The sequence below is a fragment of the Cynoglossus semilaevis genome, chromosome 15 (assembly GCF_000523025.1).
Source record: "Cynoglossus semilaevis isolate Cse_v1.0 chromosome 15, Cse_v1.0, whole genome shotgun sequence".
NCBI lineage: Eukaryota > Metazoa > Chordata > Actinopteri > Pleuronectiformes > Cynoglossidae > Cynoglossus > Cynoglossus semilaevis.
Window position 1 is genome coordinate 7,226,022 of NC_024321.1, and position 12,253 is coordinate 7,238,274.

At 41.7% G+C, this 12,253-nt stretch overlaps 1 protein-coding gene across 1 annotated transcript in view; it reads right to left on the bottom strand.

Moving 5' to 3' along the window:
* tsc22d3 (TSC22 domain family, member 3) overlaps positions 1-12,247 on the bottom strand; it is a 32,148-nt gene extending 19,901 nt beyond the window's left edge. Inside the window, exon 1 of the mRNA XM_025062893.1 lies at positions 11,517-12,247. Coding sequence (XP_024918661.1) covers positions 11,517-11,857 — 341 coding nt within the window. The 5' untranslated portion in view covers positions 11,858-12,247. The remainder of the gene's footprint in view (positions 1-11,516) is intronic.
* Between the last annotated feature and the right edge of the window lie 6 nt (positions 12,248-12,253).

Below are 12,253 nucleotides of genomic sequence, written 5' to 3' on the forward strand. Positions count from 1 at the left end.
AAACATACATGAATTAAGTCATGTGAGCATCAGGACTAAATGTGCATGATGTACATTTTTATGAAAGGTTAGCAGGATGATTTCTAGTTTAGCAAGCGCAAATAATTTAAACACAATTCAGTTCTTTTCCGACAGCCCCTAAATCAGTGGTGTAGCTGTTAGCCTTAGCCGTAGCTTCGTTCCAGACTCTTGTAAACATAATACATACCAACAAAATTGTGATTCACTCTGCCCAATGACACCATACTGGAAAGAATGCAGAAAAGGGTCATTCAGTTTTACTAGTGCTAATTGCTGCCTCTGATAGTGCACAGTGAGATTGCAAGGGAGAGAGAGAGAGAGAGAGGGAGAGAGAGAGGGAGAGTGGGCACAATGCCCCATCAGATAGGACACTAGCTGCCCCATGGTACGATGGCCTCTCTTCAGCACACACTGAAGACAGTCCTCCCCCCGGCCCCCGTCTGTGTCTCTGTCGGGAAAATGACCAGAAACAATCACAGACTCAGTGAAGCTTGGCAGAAATGCACGGTCTTTCCCTCTTTCTCTCACGGGCTCATGTCTGCCAGAGAGAAATATCTTGGCAGAACACGTCAACCTTTTCCATCCACCGCCATTGACTGCCAGTGGAACCGAGCTGGTCCTCGGCCGGGGCTGTAATTTCTCCTGTGTACAATTACAGTGAGGGGGTAACTAGCTTACTTAAAGAGCTGCAAGTCGTATGCAATAAAAGGCACTCCGATAAATCAGGTTTATCATTTCATGGGCCGTTTCTTTCTGCGATGACTGCGTTGTGATCACACATTTGAACGGCCACTCTCATTTTCTCTGTCTGCTGTAAATGTCTGTCTCCTTCTCCTCCTCTGTTCTCTGTTATTGTTTTCTCACTGAACTCCTGTCTGCAGGAACATTAATGGCCGATGAGAGCTTGGAAATTTTGGAAACTCCAGTAACAAACAGGAAACCATAAACTAGAGTCAGGATTTGACTGTGTGTCACAGGGATTTGCCAGTCTTCATAGTGTAAACTGTAATTCAGCGTGGCAGTTATATTGCCGCCAATATTTCCCTGTTCAGAACACCTCTGTCCTGATTAAGCAATCATCTTCGTTGCATATTTTAATTCACGTGTTGAAAGAAACTCATTGCACTGAGGCAGGTTACTCAACGCGTTTCCTCCTCCATTTTCCCAGCTGGGCGGCTCAGTGTTTTCAGAAGTGTTTTACTCCCTGTGTTATGCAAAGGCTCGAATTAATTACACAACGTCACCTTGAGCACTTTGGGGACGACACATCTTTCAAAATGATGTGCCAAAGAAAGATGTAATTAAACCTCAGGTTTAACGCCGTTTAAACGCTGGGGATTACTTTAACAGCACGCTTGTGTAACGGGAAGCAAAAGTCACTAAAGTCGAGTCTAAACCCACTTAAGCACTGCTCATTACATACTGTAATACCCAATGATCCAGTACTGGGTTGGGGTAATAACCTGAATTTGACATAAGATCTCCGACCAAAACTATGTTGTTTTTATGGTTTAAATGCCCAGTTACCAACATGGCCGCTGCATGGCAGGAAGGTTTATTTTCAAATGACCTATCTGTGCTAAATTACACAGAAGCACAAACAGCTTGAAGCTGTTTCCTAGTAGATCCAGAACAAGAACATACATTTGTTCTGTGTTGGAAACAGAACACGTCATTAGTTCTACCTTTCCTGATGAGAATGATCTCGTGACCTGCAGCAGAGTTCAATTCAAGTTATTGTTTTCTTTCCCAGAGACTCTCGGAGCACTTCTCAGAAAGTACTGTGGTGAAATTGTTTGCTAAACTATGTCTTAGTAATTGCGTGTGTGTGTGAGAGATAGAGAGAGAAACAGAGAGTGAGAGAGTTAACGCCTCTTTCTATGTATGTCTGTACATTTATAACATTTGAAAATAAAAGCAGAGTTAGTTTACTAGTTTCCTCGACTCCTCTGCTCTACTGTACCTACAGTAAATGCATGGCTGTGTTTACTCTGCCCAGGAGGAATCCACCGGGTTAATGACAGGGTTCACTGTCTGGGTGCATTGTGTATCAGAAAACTGTGGTTAACTCAGTCAGAATGGGATGATGGGAATTGGTAACATAGAACAAACAACAGACGGAATAAAAATATGCACCGATGTAACAGATATGTTTTCAGTTGAAGGGATGAAAGAACGAGAAGAGACTTCACAATTCCGCAAGACTTAAAAAAAACAATACTGGCACTGCTATAAGCTAGTAAGATGACTTACACAACACAGCTTAAATTAGTATTACAAATGCAGTGCAACATGTATAGCATCAAAAAGTGACACTTCATGTCTAGATCAAAACTCACTAAAATACACCTTTAGATGTGGCCTCTGATAAAGGATTGGTTCCCACTTTTTCACTTGTTTCACATGCAGTCAGACAGAGTGGAAATCTCACGGCGGTGAAAATGGAACACAATGAAAAAATGTTATTGCCTCCTAGCCGGCGTCCTGGCCGGGAGACGTGGGTCTATTAACTGCATAATTTCAGCATCTCTCCATGTGGACCGTGCCCTGCAGACAATACACACTTTTTCCATGGTCTGACTAATGCTGTGGTAGAGCAGGTTGAAATGTGCCAACAACAGGCTGATGGGAAGAGCAAGCAGTACACAGTAAACTACACAGTAAACTACGCAGTGCACTACACAGTAAACGACACGGTAAAACTACTACAAATATTAATGTCAAGCTTTGCAAGTGTGGAATAAGTACATTATTACAGTATAAGAAATCAACATAAATCCTGTGGCATTTTCTGCAGCTATTTGTGTTTGTGTTTTTGTGTGCGTATGTGTTTGTTGACAGGCCGTCTCATTATCTCAACCTGCTCCAATGCCATGGAGAACACAGATAAGGCAGTGAGGGCCTGCCATGGTCAGTTCAACACCCTCCACCCTTGTCCTTATTTAACTCTAACTCCAACCACTGAGATGGAGCTGTGAGGAAATCAAGACGAGATTGAAGCGAAGTGACGAAACACGTCTAAAGGAGGAAGAACAATGAGTGTCTTATAAACATGGGACACGGACCGGCCTTGAAGAATTGTCGCTGCCACTTCTCCATTTCAATGACATTCTTGAGAAAGGGTCGTTTTTCTTCACTGCACAGACGTTTCACCACCTGTACTTTTGCTTCGTCTGTGCTGTGCTGGGTGGAAATGGGCGTGAAATTTTAAGGATTATTTCTGGACTATTTCAGTCTGTTGATCTTGTAAAACTAATGTCAATAAAAACCACAGAGTCTTTCTACAGATAATGTTACTCCATGAGCATTAGCCGTAGCATGAGAAAACACAGTATCACGATCCAGACTTGAGGTGAGAACTACACCGTGAGAACTCTACTCTGAGGAGTTTTTTTTTTTTTTATTCCATTACCGTGACACTTTTTCTAGCTACCTTTGGACAGTCTTTAAACAATCTTGAGACATAATGACTAAAAGATCTAAAACATACATCCTTGCTCCTAACATTAGTTAGATGTACTACTAAAAACAGGTAACCTGTTTCCGAGTCTTCTACCAAACCCTGACCTTGACGACCTAATCCAGATGACAAAGTTGACGTGTTGCGTATGGACGTCTAATCCAGCACTGCAACAGACAGTATCTCCACTCAGGACAAAAGAGCTTAGCCGGATTCTTCTGTGATGATGTGTCAATAACAACATAATACCGTGGGTCACCTTTGTGAACGGGAGCACGCTACTGTTTGTGTGCAACTGCCTGCGTTGCCAAGGAGTGTGTCTCACGTCTTCCCAGACAAAGATGAGTTTCTAATTCCTGGCCTTGAAACGGCCGTCAATAAACATCGTATGATATTAGGAATTAAAAAGATTGCACAAAAGCACGTCTGTGTTGCGTTTACTGCCACTTTGCAGTCCTCACAGCTAATCCTGAGAATCTGCCTTTCAAGTTTAGACGATCAGTTTGTCTTCGCTATTAGTTTCTTGTCCTTTTGGTGAACTGAACTAGTGGAAAACAAGTTAGAATTTACAATTTTGAAAAGTTGTTATCTTAAGCTATATATATATATATATATATATTACGTTCATCAATGGTGACTTTTAAATATAGCTTGGAAAGTAGGAGTTTCGTCCACAGGAAATAAGAGGAACCGTTTCAGTCATCAAAGCAGAGATTGTTATGATTCAAGGTATTCTGAGATTCTGAGGAGCTCTTATGAAAATAAACCCACGCCGCCGTTCATAAAGACAACTGCAGGCTGCAGTAACCCTGGTACAGGGCGTGTCTGTGAGTTTCTGTCTGCTCAGGACAATGGTAACAATCACATCCATTGTGTGCCTTCTATCTGCGTGTGTTTTCCAGAAAATGAATAAAGAATCCATTCGTTTTGATCTCTTGACAAATAAATCAAGGCCGTTACATGCTGTGTAGTCAACAGAGGGCGAGGGTGAGTAACTGCACCGTACCCTGGAAAGAACCCTCGTCAACGTCAGGACCCAATACTGCAGCCTTCACACGGACACAACATAACATGGCCTATGAAGGACTCATTAAAAACCCATTATGCTTCCTCTCTTTCCTTAAATGGATAAGTGTCACAACGTTAGCCACAGTGAAAACATGTGGAGCACGAATACCACACTGTACGCCAGGAAGGTCACGGACCTTTATTTGACCACAGCCCAGTTTCATGTAAGACATTTTCTTTCTTTCAACCATGATGATCACCTAATACAACAATCTCTAACTTTAAGTCGGTCTCAGTTGACAGTTTCCTGTTTTTTTTTTTTTTTTTTTCATTCATTTCCTTCATGACTAGGATGCACAAACGTTTTAACTGGAGAGAATTTGATCCCTACAAATTTTGTAAAAATTAAAGATAAATTAATACATCTTAAAAACAAGACAAGAAGAAAAATAATATAAAGACACAGTGCTAAAGTGGTTTGTGTGGTTGCCTTACAGCAATAATGTCACCTGTTTGATCCCCTAGTCTGTGTGTTTGTTTGCCATGGCAGTGTAGACATGGGATCTGTTTTGGACACTTTAGTTTGTTCAGGTTGTTTTGGATCAGATCAATAGTTCCCAAAGTAAGGGGCGGGTCCCCATTGGGCTCTGAGTTTAGCGTAGCAGTTGCAAAATTCCACAGTTCCTTTATTCGTCCCACAGCTGGAAGTTGCATTGATTGTTTTGTTTTATTCTCTTTTGTTTAACCAGTGTTTTTTGTTGTTTATTTAAACATCCAGGGTAGTTTTGTTGCTATAAACACTTCATTAAACCAACTGTGACTGAGATGACATGTTTTCCCCCACATTTATTCACTCAGTTTGTTTCTCTTGTGTCATTTTAACAGCAGCGTTACCAGAGGTGCAGAGAAAATTCAGCAAAAAAAGAAACTAAGACCTGAGACAAACACCTTCCCCGGCCTTTCACATCCTCTGGAAACCGAGGAATTACTTCCTGAAACAGTACCAAAGGTGTCACCGTGTACACGACACAGCCCGAAGTGACAAGAGCGAACTATTTTCAGTTGGTTTTGTCTATGTTTTGTTTTTGCCCGTGTCCTGTCTGCCTTTTCTTTGTCACTTCTCTCCCTCTCCCACTGGCTCTCCCTCTTTTTTCTTTTTGCTGACATCGCTCCGAGCCTTCACAACATGCCCTTTGTTTTGCTGGAGTTTTGCTCCTCAGAGCTGCTGCCTGCCCATGGCTGTGTTCCCCTCTCATCCTGACATCCTACCCCCTCTGCCTCCAATGCCTGACCTTTGTCTTTGCTCTGACAGCCACCTGTACACTCTAATGTTACATAACTGTGTTCTAAGGAACAGGAGAAAAAGATCTGCTACAAAAGAGTGTTTGGAGGGAAGTCATACGGATGGATACAGGCTCCATCATGAGCAGGAATATGTGAGGCATTTTTTTAAGCTTTTAATAAGGGCAAATGGGAGTGCCCACATCAACCTGAACTGCCCAGCCAGCATGTGTACATGGGAACTGTGTGGGAGTACGGCGGACTGGAAGGTGGTCACCGTTAACAACGTTTGTACACAGGTTTTGATTAACTCGTTTTTTCTAGTTAACCTTAGTACTTCTTGTGCAGTACTGTAACACGTACATTCACAAGTTACAGTTTTAATAAAGGACATTTTGGCTGTGAACTTTGAATTTCAACACTGCTGCAACAGTTTGTCTGACTCTGATTCCTTCGCTTGTTACAGCTTGTTGCAGCTCACACATAAAACTTTAAGGTGATGCTCTCTATAATGTTGTTTATTGAATCTTCATAAAAAGGAGGTATTTTCATTCAATTGGTGTGAAGAAGTTACATCTTTTCAACATAACACATCGTTTTTTTAACCCAACCATCCTGTTCCAACTGTATAGATTATAGATCCATATATAGAGAAACAGCGTCACAGATAATGAAGCTTAATAAAGAATGACTGTGTCATGAAATGTTTTTAGCAAAATTGTTTTTACATGAAATAATGTTTATGCTTAATTAATAAATGAAATAAATAATATGAAGGAATCAATTGTTCCTATTTGTCTAGAATTTGTCCAGACATTATACGTATATCTACACTGTGCATTAGACGAGTGGGGGGCGGGGGGGTTCTTTGAAAGGTTGCCGTGTTGGATCACTGTTTTGTGATTATTTTATTTTGGTACTTTTACAGTGTAGCTGTAAAAGGTTAAAGGGTACAGTACAGACTGATGTAGTTTTTGTTTTTTTTATAACAACATTATACCAAACTCTTTTAGAAAATCCGACTCCAGATCAGAAGGTTGTGTGTTCAAATCATGTCATGTCTAGTCTGTGGGCTGGTCTGTGGTCAAATTATTGGGCCTGTAATTCAAGGTTAGTAGTTTGTTTTCTTGCAGGGTTTCTCTCTGGACCAGGGCCAGCGGACCAGTGATCATTTAAGGCTAAAGGGAGGTGCTTTGAACCACTGTAATGAGGCCAAGGTTGTTGGGGCTAAAAAGACTAGGAGGCTAAAAGTTTTGTCAATAGTTCTGGGCAGTTGTTGGCTCCTGAAATTTTTTGCAAATAATTCACATGCTCAATAAAAATAGAATGGTGCACTTGGCTGTGTGAAGGCCTTTTACCTCCCACTCACTCCTGTCAGGCTGTGAAACCAGATCTGACGCTTCATTTATGAACTCTTCAACAGCTTGTTACATCTTTTGTATCATTGCTGGTTTCATTCTCCTCCGCCTACCGACTGACCGCAGGCACCAGGCCCTGTTTTAAATGTTAATGTGTCAGAGCTGCAGGCTTTTCAACACTCTTGACCTCATCATGGTGTTTAGTGGCTGCTAAGTGCTGGGGCTGACTGCAGGGGCGGAGGTGTGCAACAGTGCGTCTCTGTACCGTGCAGCCAAGTGTAGTGTACCTTCTCAGGTCTGACATAAAATCAGTGCATTCCCTTTGTCTTCCAGTAGGAAGCACAGACTCTGACTTAGTTCAACCGAAACCAGAGCAGTTGTCCTCTCAGCACATACTGTACCTCTGACCCTGGACTACTTTACATAACATATTTCGTGTTGCTGCTTCGTATTCATAAAACCAAATAGACACACAGTTGTCAGCAAGTGGAAAATGAAAATGATAGCCGCTGCATCGAGCTGACCACCCAGGCTGAGGTCAGTGTAAATAATCAACCTGGAGATTAAGGCTGGCTTTGGAAGATTGTGACTGAACTTAAAAAAAATTTTGTGGCATTTTTTTTTTTTCTTTGAAAATAAATATGTGAAATAGTTAAATAAAAGGTATAAATCCTGAGCGAAAGCCTTTGATTAACAAAACACGTGATCTGCCTGTGACTGCTTCTCTGGAAAGGAAAGCTTGGGGAACAGACTGTTCTCGCTAAAGACTGTGTTTATCAGGCAAACATTTGGCAGAGACAGCTGCAGAGTCACACTTGCCAATGGCATTGGGTGAAATCATCGCCTCTATGCCAGAAACGTTACAAATATTGGCATGTGTGACCTGTTGTAACTCCACCGACATGGCTGTTCTGTTCCTAACTTAGACATATATGATGTAGAACTAAAGACAGAACGCTGCGGCACCCTAGAATTCTCTGTTTTAGAGAGAAGGCACAACACGAGCGTGTAACTCACTCAACAAAACCCAGCTGGCGTCGTGAGAGTACGACAGCGTCATCACCCAAAGCCGTACAAAAACATCTGAAAGCGACTACAAAATCCTAAAATAAAACAGTAGAGTTTGCCCGGTGACTTAGTCAGTCGTCGTTGCCAGAGGTCACGTTAGCTGGAGCGGTTTCTTGGACATTTCTCCAAACGCCTTGGTATCTCTCCTGCAGTGTGACATTGACACACCCTTCCCATCATACATAAATCACGCCTGGATTGTGCCATCGCTGAAAAAAGTTACAACCAGATCATTATCTGTTTAAGTGGAATCGGATTAGCGAGTATTTAACGCATTGTATAAAAAGTTTTATTGTCTTTGACTCCTGCACCTGTCTGTGACTCATACAATGTCACACAATGTTTTATTATTAAATCATTCTGAAGCTTTTCTTTTGCATGCATCTTGAATGCACAGTAGCTGCATCTGTCATTTGAATGGAGCTAAAAGAACTGAGGTTGGAAAAAAATAAATAATTACACACAGAGAGTAACAAGTATTATTAGCAGACTGGATCGCACACTTTCCCACAGATATGCTTTAATGTCTACAGCGCAGCGCTGTAATAATAGACTGTACATAATAAATGCACACAGCTTCCATGGACACAAACTGAAGTTGAAGGAAGGATTTCTGGATAGTTTCATTATCCTGGACATGCAAATAAGTTTAGTTCTACTGTTATAGAAGAAATTACAATCCCATTTAGAGGAAAATAGATGACGATACAGCTTTTAATCTAGACAACCCAGATGCCAACCACAGCATATACTACATTCACACTGCAGGTAGATTTATGTCATAAAAAATGATCAGTGTTTAACTTCCACATCTGTAAGAACCAAAACTCCCCTGCTCAACACGTGTAGCTAAAGGTGTTGCTAACTGTGTGTATAAATACTACGAAGAATTAAGGGATTTGCTTCTTCTTCTGAACTCCATGTAACATTTGAATCCAACTGACAATTTTTAAAACAACCAGGTGGAGCTCTTTGTCTGAACTCCAACCACATCACTATTGGCTGCAGTCGGTCATTATCTAACGGCACCATGGGAGATAAGACAAACAGATAAACAGCCTTAAACAGCCCACAGTAAATACTACAGAGTGAAGACGGGTTAAAATGTAACCCGTTCAGATCATCTGAGGCAGACTGACTGGAGAAGGTTGATAAAAAACACTGATAAAACATCTCAGCTGCACGACACTGACGATATGATATTGACGGCAAATATGTGACTCAACAATAGAAAAAACACCATAACATGTTCCCAACAGGTGCGTTTTATCTCAGAGCCTATTAACCTAAAAAGAAACGGAAAAGAGCATGTTTTTCCTGGAATTGCTCTGAAGCCAAGGTCAGGATTATATTGATTTACATTTAAAATGTGCTTTGTTTTTTACACTGTGTCATTAGGGTTGGATGAACTAATATTTATATCTTAAAATGTGCTTTGTTTTTTACACTGTCATTAGGGTTGGATGAACTAATATATAGAGATATAGTTGTAAAAATGTATGATTTCAATTAATTAGATTTAACAATTATTTAGTTTTTGCAAATATTTATATATTTGTGTGTGTGTGTTGGTTTCTGTATGACAGTGACATTAATTAAGTGTTCTTCCACTGTAGCAGCAGGTGGCTATAAATAAAGGAAGGATCAGATGTGTCTTTCTTCAATTCCTGTGAGTATATCAGTGTTGTGTTCAACTCAAAAGGCCCCAGGTTGTAAGTTAACTGTGAATAATTTAAAACAACAAGAAATTGTTTTTCATTCATATTAATTCATTTCATATTTACATATATTTTTGGGACATTTTTGTTCGGTGGTGTGTCATGGGAGTTTTTAAATTAAAAGTTTGTTTTATCCAATTTTGCACAAGAACTAGTTTTACATTTGCTTTCTTTGGTTTGTGTTGTTTTCTGGGTGAAACTTTTTGTCCAGTGTGCAAGCCAACCACAGGAGTAAAAGTAAGGAGTCTTGAAAAAAAAAATCAGACACAAACTTTGAGACAATAATGAGCAAAGGTCACTTTTAATGAGTGTTCTTTCTGCTCACTATAATAACCCACTATCACGTCCATGTTATCTCGTGTCAAACATACTGTACTACATGTCTGACACATATGCGATGACCCCGTAACACGTCTCTGTTTTACTGCCTCAGGTGACGTAAAATAAACTCAATACATGTGGCATTCAAAGGTGATCACCGTAACAGCTTGTTTTTCTCACTGCCCTCTGCTCTTTCACCACACATCTCCCCTGATAGCCACATGGAGCGGGTGAGGCGATAACTCCTCACTCAGCAGAGGCCGTACAGTAACTGCTGGCACAGGTACAAGAGTTCAGAGTCGCTCAACGCTGCAGTCGACCAACTGTAAAGATGGAAACTGTTCATTTGAGGCTGAGGTCATTCACCGGCAGCTACCAAACACAATCTGGGACTGGCAGCTGTCTGGGCTGCAGGATATTATCATCCTCGCCACAACAACTTATAAGCATCAGGGAGATAACCAGGTCCTGGAATCAGCAATTATTGCCCTTTATAGATAAAAAATTATTTATCCAAACTGATATGTAAAAATTTGATTTTTTTCTTGTTTTATTTTTTGTTTTGGTTTTTAATCAACAACAATCTATTCGACTTTTAGACTCATTTGAACTCTACCCTCACCCCTGAGTCAAGGACATTTCCAGATTGATTTTACTGTGCGATACTCATTAACAATTAACCACCTATTAGCCAGTATAAAACATTAACATTAACCTGTTCTGCCTGGTCAGAAAGTCATGTTTATGTGCTGCCGGTCCAGGGTCAGTATTAACTGCCATGTGTTTCCTGATATGAGTGTCACCCAAAATCTCACAGTGTTATGTAAGCAGTGAAACATGCTGCCTGTTTGAGATGGACAGCTTGCAAATAAAAACACACATCATTCGTGGACGGGGAGAGGGAGTCGGGGGGGTATGATTTGAATACATTTCCAATGATTTTGGGTATGCAAAAATGTCAGGAAGACTCACAGGTTTCCCCTCACGTCAGGTGAAAAATATTGATGACTGAAATGTGCTGCACTTTTCTATTTACAAATATGTCAAATATGGGAGTGTTTTAGAATAAATCATTTGATATATTTCTTTATTAAGAAACAACTCATGTCCAACATTGTCAGTTTTAACCGCAGCTGCTCTGATATGCACAATGAATCAGCCGAACTGTCAGGTGTACTTTAAGAAGGAATGTCATTCTAAAATACTGCATTATGGGTATTATATTGTCGTATTTAACGAGGTTAAGCCGGTGTCCATCAGATGAGCAGCTGACAGACTCACCTGTGAAAGAAGAGCAGTATGGACAGCATGGTCTGGTCAATGTTGCTGTTACAGATGCCCTCGTTGAGGAGGAAGCAGGGGTCCCGCACCACTGACTCCAGGGAGTCCTGCCTCATGATGTTGTTCAGCTTGTCTGTGTTCAGGTTCTGGTACATGAGCTGGTTGCGCAGCTGGCGGAAGTGGCTGACACTGGAGTTGGTAGGGCTTCCTGGAAGGCCCCCCGGAGTACGGGGGCTCTGAGCCGGACTGTCAGACATGGACTCAACACAGCCGTTGGCAAGGTCCAGGCAGCAGTTGCAGCAGTCCAGGCCGATGGGTGAGAGACAGTCATCTTCTGACATCTTGGAGGACACTTGGCAGGGGGAGGAAAGACGTCCAGGTCCCAAAGTGCAGGTGCAGGTGCAGGGGTCTCCACAGAGGACGCAGAGGTGTGAGTGAAAACAAAGTCAGAGTCAGAGATCTGTCAGTGAGAGGGTGATGTCAGATCAAACACACAGGCAGACACACAGTCTGGCCCGGCCTCGTAAACTGCCCTGTCTCCACCACCCTGGTGTCAGGAGGGTTAAATGGCCACGGAATTCCTCCCTGAGAAGTGCAGCCGCACTGAGCCGCTGTGCCGGCTCCTGTCCCTGAGTTCCTCCTCCTGTGGCTCTGCCGCGTTTAGCCTTTTGTTTGGGGCTGACGCTACTGCCAGTGTTGCTACTGTGTCAGGAGACGGAGTGAACGCCCCACACACA